Below are 21,576 nucleotides of genomic sequence, written 5' to 3'. Positions count from 1 at the left end.
AACGTTACCGCCACCGACCTGCCCGCTTCAGACTGAAAATGAACTGAATACTAGTGGTGTGGCTTCCCGTGTGAAAATGCCTTTAGTATGCATGAAAAACCTCTTTGTGAATGAGTCCTTCAAATTTACTTTCCTAACTTCAAATTAACTACCCACACATGTCTGATCATCTGAATTTAAGTTTATGCCCAGTTCACATATCAGGATCTTTGCTTCCATGCAGCTAACACATGGGGGCAGGTTCTTGTCTAACTTTAGCTAATTAGCTAGCTAATTTTAGCTGTTCTCTTATTCAAAAGACTGTTAAGATAACTGATGTAACATCACATAATTGACATGGGCAAACTTTGCAAACTCAACGAGATTTCCATTTAGTTCACGCCAGTAATCAGAAACCGTATGAAAGTAGAAGAAACAAACTCTAGCTAACGTTAGCTTGCCAGACACTTAATTAGGAGCTAATGATAACGTTACGTAACGTTAACATTAGGTAACGTTAGTTTGTCGGCTCTAGCTTTACTGTTGCTCTTTCTTGCAGTGTCTATAAACATCATACCAAAGTCTAAATATGTATTTTCATCTGTACATAACAATAGCATGCATTTGGTCATTGAAAGGAAATTCTCTTATATCATGTACCCTCTTATATTATGAACTGCTATCAAATACCTATGATGAATGTAATCATTTAATTACCTCTTTAAATAAGCTGATCAACTGCTATCCTTGATTATATTATTATGTATTTCCGTGTCAACATGACACAGGACTTATTTTGTATTATGACTATGTGCTGTGTGTTTTGTTTAAATCTGTCTGACACCTGGACCAGTAGAAACCGTCCACGCACTGCTGTTATCAATGTGTACAATGTGTATAAATACTTCTGTTTTGAATGAATAAACCGGAAGTTTCTGTGAACATTCATATGTGTCAGTGTGTGTGTTCATTCGGACTCTCCAGGCACCTGAACTCTGCGGTAAACCACACTTTCTAAGCACAGAACTAAAAGTTAATAGAAGTTAATGGTAAAACAGGCTGGAAGGCATGACAGACGATCTGACAGGCATAATCTTAGATTCCTGAGATACATGGAAATCCAACAGTCATCTAATAAACTGTTACTTACCAACTGTAAGGATCCCGCTAGATCCTCACGGGTTGCTCAGGAAAGTTAATATAACTCAGCCGGACACAGAGTGAAAGTGCTGTTCTTCGTTTATTACACAAAGGATACCATAGGTTTACGCATGGTTACAGGTCAGTCATTAGAAGAGGATTTAACTGAGTAAAACATCCCAAAAATGGTACCTTACATGAGACCGCGTGTCAGCAGCACAATGTCAAGGTCACAGAGAGAGAGAGAGAGCGAGAAGGGCGGCAACCACGCCCCTTGACCCCACATGACATCCTCATAGCCGATCATTACACAACACAATATGTAAAGTCTTCTTCCACAAAATATCCTTCCTTCCATCTGCTGTGGTGTCCACTAGAGTTAAGGGAGGGGTCCGTTAACCTATCTCCCGCCAAAAGGATGGATGAATCAGCGACCAGTCTGATCTAGGTCAGTCACTCTTAATGGTGCGTTCCACCATAGCGGTGACACTATCAGATTTGATTTCTAGAAACAGTTATAACACTCCATTTTGACACGAACTCTTTCATGGTACAGTGTGAAATCTAACAGATTAGACAACATACAGAGTTAGATCAATTACAAGTAGAGATAGATTGACTCTCTGTTCATCAACACCAAAAATTTAACTCTACTCAATTTGCTGTGTATCATTAGCGAAGACCTGCATGTAGCTCTCCGCTCTTCTCATCTAATATTAACAGCTTTCCGGCTGTAAATAAACTACGCGCACGTCATCAGCGGGTCACGTGACATTAATTACAGTACAGATGACGCTGGGTGTGTGAGTGATATCGCTGATGTATTTCCCTCTGCTGATTCTGGATTCTTACACACCGATCTGTTACATGGACCTTTTCCCCACGTTAAATGATACAGTAGTTTCCTTTTCCCGCCTGTAGGTGGCGACTTGAAGCGTTTATATCTGATTGCCTTCACTGTACCTCTCCCTGTTACTGAGGTAATAATAATAATAATAATAATAAGAAGAAGAAGAATAGGTTAGTAGTATTACCACTGCACACACTCACTGTTGGTGGTGGGAGTATACCATGGGGTGTGTTTGTATTTGGAAGTGATGTCACTCACATTTAACAGCCAAGAAGGAAAATGTGCTGTACAGGTGATTGTACCAATGCTTTATTTAAATATAATGAAGGATAAATCTGTCGACATAAAACTTTTATGTCTTCTTTTTCAGACCTTAAAAAAAGCAGGATTTCTAAATTTGAGAAAATGTCTGGGATTCTGCTTTAGTTTCATTATGATGTGCTTATGGTGTAATACTGCATTATGTGTGCACATGTTTGCATTGCTTTAACCTCTCACTGTAATTCCCGCCTTCTCACACACCGATTGGTCGATTATAAAAGTCTTGCAGTAACTTTTGGCCAAATTCCTGCCTCTTGACCGTTACCCTACTCTCAGCGAATGCTCGAAGGTGAAGCATCAAACAGTTGCATGACAACAGCAGCAAATGCCAGCTGTCCTGAGTCAAGACAACGCCCGTGACTATATAAGGTCATTTTTTATTTCATGTTATCACATTGCTTCGTATTACACGGCCATTCAAATGTGTAAATGATTGCAGAAGGTTCACTCACGGTATCTGATATTTCATTTAATTCCATGGACATTCAAAAGAATGTAAAACGTGGGCAGAGTGAAACCAATTTTATTTATATATATTATATATTATATTTGTGCTAATTGTCACGATCTCACCGGCAGATGGCACTGCAGAGAAGACGTGCACAGTCAGCTGGAGAGCGCGTGCACGTGCTTGAAGTGCGCATGGACGCCAAGACTTTGTTTACATTGGACATGTGCACTTATTTTGGTTTCTTTTCTGTCCCTGCCCTGTTCAGTTATTGGCGGAGGTGCGAGGGCGTGCTTTGAAGTGTAACCAGCTGTCAGCAATTAAGGTAATTGTGACTGGTTATTTTGTGACTGGTTATTTAATTAAACGAGTGTTTCATGCCATAGTTAAACGAGTGTTTCATGCCATAGTTAAACGAGTGTTTCTTGCCAGAGTTAAACGAGTGTTTCATGCCTTTGTTAAACGAGTGTTTATGCCATAGTTAAATGAGTGTTTCATGCCTTAGTTAAACGAGTGCTTCATGCTAGAGTTAAACAAGTGTTTATGCCATAGTTAAACGAGTGTTTCCTGCCATAGTTAACCAAGTGTTTCATGTCTTAGTTAAACGAGTGTTCCATGCTAGAGTTAAACGAGTGTTTCATGCCAGAGTTAAACAAGTGTTCATGCCATAGTTAAATTAATGTTTCATGCTAGAGTTAAAGAAGTGTTCATGCCATAGTTAAACGAGTGTTATGTCATTGTTGAATGATAGTTGCAGGCCATAGTTAAACGAGAGATTTATGTCATAGTCGTGTTCTAAGTTTTGTGTTTAATGCCTCATTTCAAGGTAAATAAGAGAAATTTCAGTTAGTTAAAAGTGGTAGTGTTTCCATGCCCTGTTTAAGTTCATGTTTCTTGTTTCAGCTGTAAGTTTATGTTTAGACCTTGTTTCCTGCCTCCTCGACATTGGCTTAAGTGTAAATAAAGACTTTATTCCTGAACTTACTTCCTGTTTGAGTCCTGTTTCGTAACACTAATAGGGAGTTACTCTTAAAAAATGATATTCTTCTCAACACATTTTTTGTTAAATAAGGTCCTGTTTTTTTGTTTGTTTGTTTTTTGCCAGACTTCGTACGTGACCCCGAGGGGGTGAACTAGGAAGGCGTATGTGTGTGTGTGTGTGAGAGAGTTTATAAGAGAACGTGTGTGTGTGTGTGTGTGTGTGTGAAAGAGTTTATAACAGAATGTGTGTGTGTGTGAAAGAGTTTATAACAGAATGTGTGTGTGTGTGTGTTTATAGGAGAATGTGTGTGTGTGTGAGAGAGTTTATAAGAGAACGTGTGTGTGTGTGTGTGAAAGAGTTTATAGGAGAATGTGTGTGTGTGAGAGAGTTTATAAGAGAACGTGTGTGTGTGTGTGTGTGTGTGTGTGTGAAAGAGTTAATAGGAGAATGTGTGTGCGTGTGTGCGTATGCGTGTGTAGTAAGCTGTAGGGTGCAAAGGTCTGAGTGCTGCTAGATAAGATCATACATCTGTAAGTGTGTTTTTTCCACATCAATCACAAGCATTTAGAAGCGACTGTGTGTGTGTGTGTGTGTGTGTGTGTGTGTGTGTGTGTGAATTGGATAGATGCTTAGTAACCATGTCACATGGTGTACTTGGGTGTGTTTTGTAGACTGTGATGAGTCATCACGTGTTTAAGGGTTAAAGATTAATGGCCATAAAGAAAACCAAAACAAACAGACAAAAAATACAAAAAATAATGTAATAAAAGGAAGGAGATGTTCTTCAATCGCTCGTTTATTCATTCTCTAACAAAGTCATAAACATGCTTTTAGGGCCTAAATCTCTGCATACTTGATCCTGTACCTACATGTTTCTTTAAACAGATTTGTCCTGAAGTAATTGAACCACTTTTAAATATAATCAATTCTTCGCTTAGCACTGGCTATGTACCTAAATCACTTAAATTAGCAGTTATTAAACCCCTGATTAAAAAACCTGACCTTGACCCCTCTCAACTGTCCAGCTATAGACCTATATCAAATCTCCCCTTCATCTCCAAGACCTTAGAAAAGGTTGTAGCACAGCAGCTATGCTCATACTTGCATAGGAACAACATTCATGAAATGTGTCAGTCGGGGTTTAGACCTCATCATAGCACAGAGACAGCGTTAGTTAAAGTAGTCAACAACCTACTTCTGGCCTCTGATCAGGGTTGTGTCTCGCTGCTTGTGTTACTTGACCTTAGTGCAGCTTTTGATACTATAGATCATACTATTCTCCTTGGTAGATTAGAAAATGTTGTTGGCATTAAGGGAACAGTCCTCTCCTGGCTCAGGTCTTATTTGACCGATCGTTATCAGTTCGTAGATGTAAATGGAGACTTCTCCACACATACCGAGGTTAAATTTGGTGTTCCATAAGGTTCTGTTTTAGGCCCACTGCTTTTTACTTTATATATGCTACCTCTAGGTCAAATTATTCGTAAACATGGAATTAGCTTCCACTGTTATGCTGATGATACACAGTTGTATGTTTCAGTGAAGCCAGAGGACAGACAGCAACTTAATAAAGTTGAGGAATGTGTAAAGGACATTAGACGTTGGATGCTAACTAAATTCCTTTTACTTAATTCTGATAAGACAGAAGTACTTGTATTAGGACCACATGTAGCTAGAAGTTGTTACGCCACGGCCAGCAGAGGGCACTGCGGCACAGCTTCTGACTGGTCACGTGACTCTTTTGTTTTTGTTTGCTTCCTGCTTGGACATTGATTTAAGTCTGATCATGTCTCTGATTTGCCCCAGGTGTCCATGTTTTGGTTTGATTATGTTGACTATTTAAACCCCTCGGTGACTGCGCACTTCGCGCAGTATTATTTGGTTTACATTTGTCATGTCGAGGAAGTATGACGGTATGTGCTAACGTGTAGCATGCTAGCGGTCGTAGCTAGATGTCCAGAGTTTGTATAGTCAGTAGAGACCGCGCTCCCTGTGTTTGTTTGTCTGCTAATTAATAAAGACTTTGACCTGCACCTGCATCCGCCTCCAGTCCCGTTTCGTAACAGAATACTGCGCCAAAAATGCGGAAGCAGCAGGTATCCATGAGCGCCGCCGAAGAGGCCAGGATTTGGGCGCTTTACCGTTCGTCCCTGGAGATGAGCAAACAGCTCGAAGAGGAAATTGTTCAGTACAAAGCCGAGCTGCGCGCCGCGTCATCCCTCGCGCCATGTACCCTGTCCCCGCCGCCGAAGAGCGACGCCGTGCAACACAGCCAGCAAAGTGACCTGAGCATCTGGGGCTTCCCACTGCAGGGGAATTGTACAGCGCCACGCAGCCAGCAAAGTGACCTGAGCATCTGGGGCTTCCCACTGCAGGGGAGGTACACCATGCCGCGCAGTTCAGAGGTGAAGGCTGGCCCAGAAATTTTTTTGGGGGGGGCAATAAGGACAGCAGAGCTCCAGCCTGAGGCCTACGGGGAGGTCTCAGCTGTGGAGCTCCCACCTGAGGTCAACATGGCGACCTCAGAGGGACAGCTTGAGGTGGCTGAGGAGGCCGTCCCGCTGCCCTGCCCGGCCGAGGAAGCTGTCCTGCTGTCCAGCCCAGCCGAGGAGGTCGTCATGCTGCCCTGCACAGCCGAGGAAGCTGTCCTGCTGTCCAGCCCAGCCGAGGAGGCCGTCCCGCTGCCCTGCACAGCCGAGGAAGCTGTCCTGCTGTCCAGCCCAGCCGAGGAGGTCATCCCACTGCCCTGCACAGCCGAGGAAGCTGCCCTGCTGTCCAGCCCAGCCGAGGAGGCTGTCCCGCTGCACTGCACAGCCGAGGAAGCCGTCCTGCCGCCCTGCCCGGCCGAGGAGGCTGCCCAGCCCTCCAGTGCCGCCGGAGGCGGCGCCCAGCATCCCAGAGCCACCGGGGGTGGCGCCCAGCATTCCAGGGGCGGTGCCCAGCATTCCAGGGGCGGCGGGGGCGGTGCCCAGCGTCCCAGAGCCGCTGGGGGCGGCGCCCAGTGTTCCGGGGCGGTGCCCAGCATTCCAGGGGCGGCGCCCAGCGCTCCAGTGCCGCCGGGGGCGGCGCCCAGCATCCCAGTGCTGCCAGGGGTAGCGCCCTGTATTCCAGAGCCGGCGCCCAGCGTTCCAGAGCCGCCGGGGGCGGCACCCTGCGTTCCAGAGCCGGCGCCCAGCGTTCCAGAGCCGCCGGGGACGGCACCCAGCGTTCCAGAGCCGCCGCCCGGCATTCCAGTGCCGCCAGGGGCGGTGCTCCGACTTTCAACCCCGGTGGGGGTGCTGCTCCGCCCCTCTGCTGCCCGACGGAGGCTGCCTCGCTTTCCGTGGCAGCGAGAGACAGTTCGCACAGGGGCCCGGGACCCCTGTTGGAGGGGGGTTCTTGATGCTCCAGGAGGAGCACCCTTTGGAGGGGGGTTCTGTTACGCCACGGCCAGCAGAGGGCACTGCGGCACAGCTTCTGACTGGTCACGTGACTCTTTTGTTTTCGTTTGCTTCCTGCTTGAACATTGATTTAAGTCTGATCATGTCTCTGATTTGCCCCAGGTGTCCATGTTTTGGTTTGATTATTTTAGATATTAGATGTTAGATATTGACTATTTAAACCCCTCGGTGACTGCGCACTTCGCGCAGTATTATTTGGTTTACATTTGTCATGTCGAGGAAGTATGACGGTATGTGCTAACGTGTAGCATGCTAGCGGTCGTAGCTAGATGTCCAGAGTTTGTATAGTCAGTAGAGAGCGCGCTCCCTGTGTTTGTTTGTCTGCTAATTAATAAAGACTTTGACCTGCACCTGCATCCGCCTCCAGTCCCGTTTCGTAACAGAAGTAAGCTTTCTGATCACATAGTTACTCTGGATGGTCTTTCTGTTTCATCATGTGCAGCAGTAAAACACCTTGGTGTGATTATTAACTCCAGCCTATCATTTGATGCTCATGTAGATAATATTACTAGGATAGCCTTCTTTCATCTCAGAAATATTGCTAAGATAAGAAATATAATATCACTACATGATGCAGAAATATTAGTTCATGCATTCGTCACCTCTAGACTAGATTACTGTAATGCCTTACTGTCTGGATGTTCCAGTAGGAGCATAAACAAACTCCATTTAGTCCAGAATGCAGCTGCAAGAGTCCTAACTAGAACCAGAAGATACGACCACATCACCCTGATCTTATCAACACTGCATTGGCTCCCAGTGAAATCTCGCACTGATTATAAAATACTATTATTAACCTATAAAGCACTAAATGGTCTTGCGCCACAGCATCTAAGCGAGCTTTTGGTTTTCTATGATCCGCCACGCCTACTTAGATCAAAAGATGCAGGCTATTTGACGGTACCTCGAATAGCGAAGGCTACAGCAGGGTGAAGAGCTTTCTCTTATAGAGCCCCATAGTTATGGAACAGTCTTCCAATTAGTGTTCGGGACTCGGACACAGTCTCAGTGTTTAAGTCTAGGCTTAAAACGTATTTGTTTACTCAAGCCTACCCTGACTAGACTTTCTGTTATGCTAAGCACAGTCCTAATAATCTTTTCTCTCCCTCTCTCCTTCTGTCGAGCCACACACGATTTTATGGAGATACTAGAGATCCTGATCCTTTCTGCTCTCCGGTCCTGCCTGATCCGTTTCGGATGTCCTACCTCTAGATGGAGCTCTCATCTACTCCAATTCCAGATTGCTGGGACTACGGCTGCTTCTAAGGCCAAACAGACTTCATATAAAACCATAATAAACTTTTTCACACTATCTGTTGTTACTCAGATGAGGATGGGTTCCCTTCTGAGTCTGGTTCCTCTCAAGGTTTCTTCCTCTTAACATCTTAGGGAGTTTTTCCTTGCCACCGTCGCCATTCAGTGGCTTGCTCAGTTGGGAAAAATTTGCACCTTTAATATTTATATACCGTGTTGATATTTCTGTAAAGCTGCTTTGAGACAAGGTCTATTGTAAAAAGTGCTATACTAATAACATTGAATTAAATTGAATTGAAATGTCATGCTTTTTATTTTTTTTTTGGGGGGGGGGGGGGGGGGGCACTTGTTTCAATGCTGCCATATTGTGATGACGTTAGCGTTAGCAAAGTCACAGCAGCCCCACCAGCCCGAAAACCCGACACACCACCACACTGTTGACCAATCCGATCGCCGTATACGTGCTGAACTTCGACGGCACTTCGATCTCTTTCCTCCTGCAAGCACTAACGTCGTTAAGTTCTACACCATAGTGCCAGCACAGCAGCCTCAGTGCGATCCACTTCATTACCTGCCGGGTCAGCACCAGAATCGAAAGCCCCAAGCAGAACCGCGCAACTCCAAGGGTAAAGATCATTGGGGTCAAGGGAGGTAGGGTCACCGGGAATGGCCCTGAGGGTTCGAAAGTCACACCGAGCCGCTGATTGAGCCAGTAACCGACAGAACATCCAGCACTACAGCCCAAAATTATAGTGGTGTCCCCACGCGTAGCGCTATAGTGGTCCAGCTTGGGGTATTTGTAGCACAGGATGAGGGGCAGAACCAGTGAGATGGCAGGGGACAGCGGGCTGTTGAGCTGGAAGAAGTCCAAGCTGTCCCAGTGTGGGTAGGACGCAACCAGAACGAGGGCGGATATGAGAGTCCCACAGATCACATCCTGAGAGGAGGAAAAGAGTGATGAGTTGATTAAAATGGAACTGTAATGTCACTTTAAGACCATGCTGTAGTGCACACTCGGTTTCTACACTCTCTGTCCAGTGTTATAATGGCTTGCTAACTAGCTAGAGTGTTTCTAAGCTTTTAAATTATCTACAGTCATATCAGTTTGCTAACTAGCTAGAGTGTTGCTAAGCTTTTAAATTATCTACAGTCATATCAGTTTGCTAACTAGCTAGAGTGTTGCTAAACTTTTAATTATTTAGAGTCATATAAATTTGCTAACTAGCTAGAGACATGAATAACTAGCTTGGTAACTAGTTGGGTTACTAACGTGCTAAGCTTACCTATCTAGGAAAAAAAATCATATTGCCTTGCTAATCAGCTAGCAAGGCAACTAACTAGTTTGCTAACATGCTAAGCTTTAAGCTATGTAAAAATAAATAAATAAAGTCATATAATAAAAAAGTCATCTAGCATGGTAACTAGATGTTTTGCTAACTATCCAACCGTACAAAGATGTAGCATCCAATTACCTAGCATACTGACTAGCTAAACTGTTGCTCTTTAAATATCATATTAGCTTAACTACCTAGAGTAGACAGGTAGCATGGCAACTGGCTCATATCACAGCAGTGCCTTCTGGGTAAGTTGTGTTTCTGACACAGTGAAGTTGACTTCATCCTTCATCTTTATATTCTACTCGACAGAACAGCACTTAAGATGGCAGTCAAGGGAGCTCAACCAAGGGGAAGTGGACAAGTGCACATTAAAAACAGGATTATAACAGAGGCAGTGTGAACTGTCTGACTAAAATAGTTGACAGACAAGCTTTTCTATAGCCTCTCTGTCTCCACACACACACACACACACACACACACACACACACAGACATGCACACACAGACACACACACACACTCACTCTCACCAGGGCTGAGTGCATGCCAGTATAGAGGCGACTGAGACTCACGAGGGCTGAAAGAACCACGGCTGCGACCAAACCGACCTCAAACTGAAACTAAAGCAAACACACACACACACACACACACACACACAAACAGACACACACACACACCAAAACACATTAGCATTATCATACACAGACTGTCAAAACATTTCTTTACACAGTTTGTCTCTCTCTCACACACACACACACATATACACACACACACACACACACACATGCGCACACACACACACACACACACACACACACACACACACTCCCTATAGTGTGTGTTACTGATTTATTTGTTTTTAATAATTAATTACTGCTGTATTTTCAGTATTTGCATATGGTTTAGTATGATTTCGGAAATGGACACACAACGCACACACCCTTTACATTGGTGTGTGTGTGTGTGTGTGTGTGTAAACCTTCACTCTCTCCGGTGCACTCAGCAACAATGTGAAGGCGATGGCTGTGGCAGCCATGGCATGAGTTGAAGGCATGCCAAACTCGATACGATGTTCCAGTTTTACCACAGGGGGCGACGAGGGACGAGGTAGCTTCAGCATATCCTTCATCACCTGTCCTATATACATCACCACCTGCATACATAGAGAGTAATAATCACCTGTCCTATATACATCACCACCTGTATATAGAGAGTAATAATCACCTGTCCTATATACATCACCACCTGTATATAGATATAGTAATAATCACCTGTCCTATTATACATCACCACCTGTATATAGATATAGTAATAATCACCTGTCCTATTATACATCACCACCTATATATAGATATAGTAATAATCACCTGTCCTATTATACATCACCACCTGTAAATACATAGAGAGAGTAACAATCACCTGTCCTATTATACATCACCACCTGAATAGATATAGTAATAATCACCTGTCCTACTATACATCACCGCCTGTATATAGATAAAGTAATAATCACCTGTCCTATTATACATCACCATCTGTATATACATAGAGTAATTATCACCTGTCCTATATACATCACCACCTATATATAGAGATAGTACTAATAACCTGTCCTATTATATATCACCACCTATATATATATATATATATATATATAGTAATAATCACCTGTCCTATATACATCACCACCTGTATATAGATATAGTAATAATCACCTGTCCTATTATACATCACCACCTGTATATAGAGAGAGTAATAATCACCTGTCTTATTATACATCACCACCGGTATATATTTCTGTAAAGCTGCTTTGAGACAATGTCTATTGTAAAAAGCGCTATACAAATAAAATTGAATTGAATTGAATTGAATTGAATACAGATATAGTAACAATCACCTGTCCTATTATACATCACCACTGGTGTATAGATATAGTAATAATCACCTGTCCTATTATACATCACCACCTGTATATAGAGACAGTAATAATCACCTGTCCTATTATACATCACCACCTATATATAGATATAGTAACAATCACCTGTCCTATATACATCACCACCTGTATATAGATATAGTAATATTCACCTGTCCTATATACATCACCACCTGTATATATAGTAATAATCACCTGTCCTATTATACATCACCACCTGTATATATAGAGAGAGTAATTATCACCTGTCCTATTATACATCACCACCTGTATATATATAGAGAGTGATTATCACCTGTCTTATTATACATCACCACCTGTATATACCTATTTTAATAATCACCTGTCCTATTATACATCACCACCGGTATATAGATATAGTAATAATCACCTGTCCTATTATACATCACCACCTGTATATAGAGATAGTAACAATCACCTGTCCTATTATACATCACCACCTATATATAGATATAGTAATAATCACCTGTCCTATTATACATCACCACCTGTATATAGATATAGTAATAATCACCTGTCCTATTATACATCACCACCTATATATAGAGATAGTAATAATCACCTGTCCTATTATACATTACCACCTGTATATAGATATAGTAATAATCACCTGTCCTATTATACATCACCACCTATATATAGATATAGTAATAATCACCTGTCCTATATACATCACCACCTGTATATATAGTAATAATCACCTGTCCTATTATACATCACCACCTGTATATATAGAGAGTAATAATCACCTGTCCTATTATACATCACCAGCTGTATATATAGAGAGAGTAATAATCACCTGTCCTATTATACATCACCACCTGTATATATATAGAGAGTAATAATCACCTGTCCTATTACACATCACCACTTGTATATAGAGAGAGTAATAATCACCTGTCTTATTATACATCACCACCTGTATATAGATATTTTAATAATCACCTGTCCTATTATACATCACCACCAGTATATAGATATAGTAATAATCACCTGTCCTATTATACATCACCACCTATATATAGATATAGTAATAATCACCTGTCCTATATACATCACCACCTGTATATAGATATAGTAATATTCACCTGTCCTATATACATCACCACCTGTATATATAGTAATAATCACCTGTCCTATTATACATCACCACCTGTATATATAGAGAGAGTAATAATCACCTGTCCTATTATACACCACCACTTGTATATAGAGAGAGTAATAATCACCTGTCCTATTATACATCACCACCTGTATATATAGAGAGATTATAATAATCACCTGTCCTATTATACATCACCACCTGTATATGTATAGAGAGAGAGAGTAATAATCACCTGTCCTATATTGTGTGTATATTAGTATAAATTCATTGTGTTTATTTGCTTTGTATTTTTATATTAAATCTGTGTTTCTGTCTCTCACAGCCCACATGTTGACAAGGCGGCGGCACAGGAAGGGATCCAGGTTCCAGTGGATGAAGGGCAGAAAGGAGATGTAGAACACTTCATTTCCCAGAGTGGCAGATGCCACAAAGAGGTAGTACAGTGGCCAGTTTTTCACCTCGTACTGAGAACTCCAGGCCTGGAGACAGAGAATCACATAATAGTTAATGAATTGACTTGAACTCAAGGCTCAAGGGTGCACTCTTATATCTTACACCTGGAAATGTGGATCTAGTGTATCTTTAAAAAAAAATCATTCAAGGTATATAAATGAGTTTCGTGTCAAGGCTTAGTCAAGCATGTATTTGTTCATTTCTCATTCGTGTAGTGGCGGTGGTTTTACGTGTTCCACATGTCATCACATTTCACTCACGTGTCTTGTCTTGATGTCTGCATAGTTAACCTGTACACCTGACAGTCGCCGAGATGTGAGCTCACACCTGACCCAACTCGTAAAGCGGGAAAATCCAGTACTACCACAGTTATTTCTCAGTTCAGCTCACCTGGATAGGTTTATTTTATTTGTATTTCATTTTGCGCCTCTAAGAGCATTAAAATTTTTTTTTAGTAGTCTATAGTCTACTTACGTCGCTTTTGCATCCTTTCGCCGCGTGCTCGCCGTTCTGGCACGGCGGTGACGTGCCGTTCGCGCGGCTGTGGGTGCTCGTGCTGTCGGGACAGAGCCGCTCGTGAGTGGCGCGTGGGGCCGGAAATAACCCGCAGGCGCGCTGTAAACCGGCCACCAGTTCCGAGCCGCTCAGGTACGAGACCACCGACCACATCATCATCATAAACACCAGCGTCTCCGCGCGCGCCGCTACGACCTTCTGCTACTGCTCTATACAAATTCACCCGCCGCGCGCACTCTGTAACCACTCTACTGAGCGCGCGCTTCCGCATTCTGCACGGGCTTTCCTGCGCGCATGCAGGTGTGCTGAAGAGAAAATTGATGGAGAGATTAAGGAAAGACTGGGTTTAAAAAATAATAAAATAAAATAAATAAACAAAATAATAATAATAATAATAATAATAATAATAATAATAATAATAATAATAGGAAGGAGGGAAGGAAGAAGAGCACTTGTAATCTACATTCTTCTCACGCGCCGGTCTGTGTGACGTCACTATTCATATTTAATTTTGCTTCATATCATTATCGAAGACCTGCATGTAGCTCTCCTCTCTTCTCATCTAATATTAACAGCTTTCCGGCTGTAAATAAACTACACGCACGTCATCAGCGAGTCACGTGACATTAATTACAGTACAGATGACGCTGGGTGTGTGAGTGATAACGCTGATGTATTTCCCTCTGCTGATTCTGGATTCTTACACACCGATCTGTTACATGAACCTTTTCCCCACGTTAAATGATCCAGTAGTTTCCTTCTCCCGCCTGTAGGTGGCGCCTTGAAGCGTTTATATCTGATTGCCTTCAAACATCTGATTGTTTCTGATACCAGTATATGAAAAAATAATACTACAGTGTACCTCTCCCTGTCGCTGAGGTAATAATAATAATAATAAAATAAAAAGTATATATAATAAGGGGAAGAAGAAGAAGAATTTATTATTAATAATAAGAAGAACGCTCAAAGGTGAAGCGCTGTTGTGTATAGCGTCAAACAGTTGCTTGACAATCGAGATAATGCCCATGACCATATAAGGTCATTTTTAATTTCATGTTATCACTTATAATAGTGAGTCATTTGCAGTGTATTAAAGTGTGCATTCATAGTAACACTGTTTTGAATGCTATTAATACCCCCACCCAAAAAAAAAAAAAAGATGTCCGATTTTTTTTGGAAAACCAGAATATGGTCACCCTAATACACTCCTATCATCAGACCCCAAGGAAGAAGTGAACTAGCAAAGGGGGTGATTACTATTGCTATTCCGATATGACAGGATCATAACTCGTAAGACATGGGAAATGCTACTGTAAATGGCAGATACGTTCAAAATCAACTTGTTCCTGATTGGAGTGACTGATGGTGTTACAACGACCCCACTCTCCCCTACTAAACTGTACTTCTCTTTGTCGCTGGGGTGGTTACACCTGTATGTATTTATTTCCATCCATCCATCCCTCCATCTTCTATACCGCTTATCCTTCCTTCAGGGTCACAGGGAACCTGGAGCCTATCCCACGAAGCATCGGGCACTATATGATGATCTACTGATCATTGTGTAGTTTGTATGTTATGTAACAACAGAAATAAAGATCCATTTATTTTCTTTTTTTTTTAAATTCATTTTTATTATGTATTACCATAACACAAAATATTATTATTAATCATTATTTTATCCGTTTTGTTATTATTATTGGTGTTGCTGTTGTTAGTATTAGTATTATAATACCACAAGTAAAGAAATAACGTTGACTTTTATAATTTTTTATTTTAAATTTATTATCATGACAGCACAACTAAAACTCCGTTACTTTGAATTCATTATTCAATTATTTATTTATTATTTATTATTTTGCAGCTGTACTGTTGTCAGAGATGTAGAAAATGCATCGATGACCTTCTGACCAATCAGAATCGAGAATTCTTTTGCAAACTGTGAAGAAGGCGTGGTTTCGAACATTTGATAACATTTGATTACATATTGCAGTATAAATAACCTGTGGTTTATATGAGTTGTTATTTATCCCATGTAACGTGCGTTACACAGGCAACATGTCGAATTTAAAGTTAAACAGGAAGTAAATACGGTTTTGTCCGTGACCTTTGCCACTGACGCGTGCAGTTTGACGCGGAGCGTGCTGGGTTCGGCTTTGATCTCACCGCGTGAGCTGTCTAGCTCTTTCCCTCTTTTGTCTCGAGACTCAGCATCATCGCAGTGTGATGGCGGAGTGATTTGCGTCAAGCCTCGAGCCCAACCCGCTCCCTCTTTCCTTCGTCAAGAAAGAGGAGGAAAGAAAGAAAGAAAGAGAGAAGAAGCCGCTCGTGACGCTGAGATTTACCGGAGGAGCGAACGGGGCAAAATATAAACAAATGCCAAAAGAATAGACTGCATCCCATTACATCACCGACGGAGAACCGAGTCCATCCGGGTACCGGGAGTGAACGCGGCTCGCGACGTGATGTTTATTTTTGCTCAGGTGTGACACGAGCCGATTTTTACAACAACAACAACAACAACAACAACAAAATGCCCAGTTAGTAAAGGTTATATAGGGGCGCGGGACCAGAGCTCATCAGCGTCAGCATCAGCGCGTGACCGCCGGAGACTGAGGTGATGTGAACGGAAAGTGCTCGAGACGCCGCCGCCATGGCCGAGGAGGCGGATATAGAGGCGGATGCGGGGGCTACCGGCTGCACGGACAAGTATGAGGAGTATGAGTGCAAGATCTGCTACAACTACTTTGACCTGGACCGGCGCGCGCCCAAGATCCTGGAGTGCCTGCACACGTTCTGCGAGGAGTGTCTGCACGCGCTGCACCTGCGCGAGGAGCGGCCATGGCGCGTCACGTGCCCCGTGTGCCGCCACCGCACGCCTGTGCCGGATTACCGGATACGCAACTTGCCCAACAACACCAAGGTCACGGAGGACTTCCCGCTGCGCGTGGACGTGGACGCTGACCCTGTGCCGCAGGACGCGCTGCCACCGCACCCGCCGTCGCTGCATCCGGCGCTCGCGGCCCTGCGGCGCGATGACGCGTCGAGCGCGTCCGGCCCGAGCCGCCACGCGCACGCGACCCCGTCAACCACGGCGTCCACGGCCACCATGACGCTCTCGCAGGACTCGGTGGTGTCACGTCGCGAGAGCTGCCACGAGGGCTGCTGCAGGCGCCTCGCGCTCACCGCCGGCTGCGCGTGCGTCGCGTTCTCGTTCGTGGCCATGCTCGCGTTGCTCTTCGCCGGCCTCGTGTTCGTGCACGGAAACTCCGCGGACCGGCCGCCGTCTCCCGCCGGTCCCGTGTGCCTGTCGGTCGCGAGCGTCCTCGCCATGGTGGCCGTGGTAGTCACGTGGCTCCTCTGCTGGCTGAAATACAGACCGGAGCACGAGACGACCGGCCGCGCCTCGGCCACGAGCAACAGCAGCAGGAGAAACGCATGAGCTCTCTCTCTCTCTCTTTCTGTGTGCGTGCGTGCGCGCGCGTGTATATGTGTGTGCTATTGTCGCTCACTGTGTATTATCATCTTATCCTCCATGATCAGTTCGAGCGGATGGACATTTGCTCTTATTCTACTCTATGCACTTAAACACGACTGACAATCTCAATCAATCAGAATCTCTCTCTCTCTCTTACACACACTCTTTTCCTCCAGACGCGCGTGTCAAGTTGCAAAATCCCACCACATAACACATATTTGCATTTTTGACCAGTCCTAGGTTTATAATCAAAAACCAATCAGACCCGTAACTCAACATGACGTCATACAAGACTAATGAATTATTCAGGAATTAATCACAAACAATCCAAGATGTTTAAAGTATCTCTGAAATGCAATAGAAAACTACGACAACCATTTACGTAGAAGAACAATTGTTCAATTTGTTTTCTATACCCAGAACAACAACAAAAAGATTTAGTTTCATCACTGATAGAAGAGTTCGCAAGCCGTGCTTCTGTGGTTCTGTGGTTAAACGCTTCCGGGTCTCACGTGTCATAAGTTCAAAGCCACAGAACTGATTTATGGAGTACAAATGTAACGCTCCTTATATAGATTTTATGCCAAAATATAAAACAAAAACGACACAACCCCCCACGTAATACCTGTAACATTAAAATCAGCATGTAAAAGGAGGCAGAGATTATGATCAGGATTACGGCTCCTTCTTCGCTGCTTCTGATTCAATTGGGTCAAATTTGTGAATTGTTCAGTTTAAAATGGAGATTTTCTCAGTAGTTCTGCGTAAAACAGTGTGTGTTTTATATAAAGGTGCTCTACGATAATGTCCGTTAATAATTATTATAAATTATTTGTATTCTTATTTCAGCGTTTAGGTTTAAAATTGTATTTTTTTATATTATTTCTCCAGGTCCCGGGTCGGTTTATCATCATTTTATGCATGTCACCACCTGGACACATTAAAGATCTAAATATCCGAGACAAATAAATGCCAACTTACTAAAAATTACTAAATGTTTAGGCATTTACGTGTTATTTTGTTTCATTTAAAAGGGGGAGGAGGGGCATAGGCATTTTCAGGGTTTTTTTTTTTTTTTTTTTTAAAAAAAAACCTTTTCGCAATCAGGGACCCCGTTTAACATTATTTATAACTTAAAAAATTTAAAACAATGTTAATTTATTTAAACATGTGCAATAATATTTGTCCGTTTATTAGAGCCATAGAGATTGTTATTCCAGAACTTTCCACCAACACATTAAGTCCAAGCTGATATTATTTGTAAGTCAGGATGATATGTTTTTGAGATATTAATAATGATTGATTGGGATTTCCATAACTAACAAAAAAATGAAAAATAAAAAATAAAATGGACCACACTTTGAGAACCACTGTTGTAGATTGGAGGCCATTTTAATAATTGAGTGGGTATTTAAAACAACAGCAACAACAAACAACTCATCTAGAGACGTGCGTTAAAGCAGATGTTTGTTTGTAACTTTCAAACCTGGAATTTCAACTAGGAAAAAACAATTAAAACGCCCCTCACAGCACTGACGGTAAACACAGCATCACGTCTTTACTTGTATATCCAGTTTAACTCATTTATAAGTATTAGTTTTAGATCATTCAACATATGCGCTCGCCTTTTTAAGGAAGAAAATATACATCACTCATCACAGTTAGCTGGTTAGCTTGGAGGAGTCTTCTCACATCCCATACCCCCTCCAGCTTCGTCGCTCTAAAATGACATAATTCCCAGTTACGACTTCCCACTTACGTTTCTGACTCTGACCAGGCAGAATGAACGCACACTGTTAATGCATCAATGCTGTTAGCACCGTTATTGATTTTTCTGTTGCATCCCACAGGATCACAATCCCGACGCACTCCTCTACTCTCAACCGCACGCTCTACGCACGATAAATCAAATTTTAAAAAATCTGATCTGTATAAACTGGATCAGTTTAGAACACATTATCCGTTCATGTATTCGTATTCACTTACATTCCTGTTCTAGATTGTTTTTAACGTTTGAAATTAGGATTAAGATGTTCAGGGGTACTTTAAATTCAGCATCGACAATGCAAACATGACGGTTTTGGGGCCAAATTTTGCTAAAATAAAAACCAAAAAACAACAACAACAACAAAAAAAAAACAACCCACTGCAACTAATAATAGCTCCACATTAAAAACACACACACACACACACACACACACACACACCAGAGAATATATAAAGAATGGAATTAAGACCTTACACCATTAGCACTACGAATGTTATTAAATAATACATACTCTAGTGCACTATATGTTCATTTGGGATTCAGCTCTGGTGAACACACTTTCAGTAACTGCCTTCGTCTAAAACCGTGTACAGTATTTCTCTCTATCTCTCTCTTACACACACACACACACACACACACACACTGTACACAAGTTACACACATATCGCTTATATACTCTGCCTTATTGTATGTTCTGTAGAGATTAGACTGTGCGTGTGCGCACGTATGTGTGAGAGTGCGTATGTGTGAGAGTACGTGTCCTACTCGTGTCTGTATTCACATATGGAAATGTTTATACACCTGAACGTTAAGACGATTAAAACACTGAAGATACAGTATAAACACTTTTTTTTTGGTCTTTCCTAAAAAAATTAAATAAATAAATAAATAAAAAAAGACAGGATGAAGATGCAAGTAAGAGCGGTGCCAATACTTTGTGCAGAGAGCTTAGAGCAATTAGTTGTACCTGTTATAGTAATATAAAGAAAATATGACTGTAGGGATCAGGAAGGTGCTTAACCTGATAAACTGGCACAAGCAGTTGCGGTTATTACAAGTTTATTATTAACATGTAACTACATTGTAATACGTGCAATTATAAATAGTCAAATATGCTCAATGACGACGCCAAATAAAGTGTTGCGTATCAACTGAGATTTTTTTTTTTTTTATATTCTGCAAGTATTTAAATTGGTAGTCGCACTCGCCAGCCCTCTAGTGGACAGGTCAAGGTTACGGATGAACTGTGCTGAAGATCAGAAACCACAGAAATAAGTTCAGCACGGTCTCACGATGCAACGGCTCAAATTTCACAAAGATTAGATGAAGTTTGTAGGCGATGAAACCAAAGACATTTTTACGCCAATTCAAAATGGCCGACTAGGTTTCGCACATCCCAAAAAAACACACACTCCGCACCTGCCAAGGACTCATCAGAGAAAATGATCTGAACTGATGAACACTTTAAAAAAAAATTTTTTTTACCAACATGCAAGTTATTGCAGGATTTTATATCTATCTTTCACTTACATACAAAGTTTGGTCTGCGTCAATGCGTCAAGCTGTTGCCGAGATACAACCTCACTTCCTGTTTGGGGAAGGAAGTTTTTGGTGCATATAAAAAATGTTTAAAAATTCAAGAAGCAAGGTTTGTTCAGGTTGGTTTCACAAGTCTGCGATCCAAATTTCGTGAACACTGGATGAAGCAGAGAAGAAGCAGGAAAAAGAATGAACCAAAATGGCGGAAATTCCAATATGGAACAACCAAAGAATCAGAGGAATCGTGTTTCTGTGACATGTGGAGTTGTTATTGCCAATTTATGTCCAAATACTTATTCATTATTAGTTACTAATTACTCACTATTAGTTCACAATTATTATTGCTACAAGTGCACTATGCAGTAAGGTATAAATATTGGCTCCTACCTCACATGTACATGTCCACACGTTCTGTAGCTGCTTTCAAAATCAAGTCACATCAGTTAAATTTAAAGGAAAAAAAACAAACCAAGAAAATCACTGATTATTTACCTTCAAGAGCACGAAACCGTACATTATATGTAGCAAAATAAGCTCATCGTATAAGCTATTTAACGATTACGCAAAGAAGAAAAGACAACGCCGAAAACAGATCAATAGGAAAAACAGTTTACTAAAATGAACAGTGAGAGCATCAGAGGCTTTTACTGTCAGAACAAAATATACAAATCCTCCGGAACGGGAACAGAATGTTATGATCACGCTTCACACAAATATTCGGAACAATAAATCAAACACGTCATGTTACCATCCACCCAGAGTCTGAAACCACACCCGATTCCCGAAGATGCATTATGGGTATTCTGTAGAGACAGTTGGACGCTAACTTTCTCACAGTGCATTATGGGATGTCGTGACTCCTCACTATAGCACGACTACGGAAACAAGTTTCAGACGCGCAGCCGAGTACGTACACGTTTCACTGAACGCCAGTTTAAAAACATCAGGTTGGACGAACTTAGAATGAAATGAAAAAAAATAAAAATAAAATGTACAGCAAACACAGAGGTCAAA

General features: G+C 42.1%; 2 protein-coding genes across 3 annotated transcripts; one reads left to right on the top strand and one right to left on the bottom strand.

Annotated features, from left to right (window-relative positions):
• Positions 1-8,742: 8,742 nt before the first annotated feature.
• LOC128621488 (sphingosine-1-phosphate phosphatase 2-like) lies at positions 8,743-14,232 on the bottom strand. Of its 2 annotated transcripts, none has more exons than XM_053647292.1 (5): positions 13,739-14,232; positions 13,132-13,290; positions 10,729-10,902; positions 10,322-10,369; positions 8,743-9,351 (listed from the first exon to the last, which is right to left on the bottom strand). In XM_053647292.1, exons 1-5 carry the CDS (start codon positions 13,940-13,942, stop codon positions 8,806-8,808), a joined length of 1,131 nt encoding a protein of 376 aa, XP_053503267.1. In that variant the 5' UTR covers positions 13,943-14,232; the 3' UTR covers positions 8,743-8,805. The 2 variants fall into 2 exon arrangements, with proteins under 2 accessions (XP_053503267.1, XP_053503265.1); XM_053647290.1 differs by having other exon boundaries at positions 10,280-10,369; positions 13,739-14,228.
• Positions 14,233-14,675: 443 nt separating this feature from the next.
• Positions 14,676-17,351, top strand: LOC128621489 (E3 ubiquitin-protein ligase RNF186). Its single transcript, XM_053647293.1, has one exon. It carries the CDS (start codon positions 16,431-16,433, stop codon positions 17,217-17,219), a length of 789 nt encoding a protein of 262 aa, XP_053503268.1. The 5' UTR covers positions 14,676-16,430; the 3' UTR covers positions 17,220-17,351.
• The last annotated feature ends 4,225 nt before the right edge of the window (positions 17,352-21,576 follow it).

This window comes from Ictalurus furcatus, chromosome 17 (genome assembly GCF_023375685.1).
Source record: "Ictalurus furcatus strain D&B chromosome 17, Billie_1.0, whole genome shotgun sequence".
Classification (NCBI taxonomy): domain Eukaryota; kingdom Metazoa; phylum Chordata; class Actinopteri; order Siluriformes; family Ictaluridae; genus Ictalurus; species Ictalurus furcatus.
The sequence above is the reverse complement of the archived record's forward strand: the minus strand, read 5'-3'. Positions and strand labels throughout refer to the sequence as shown.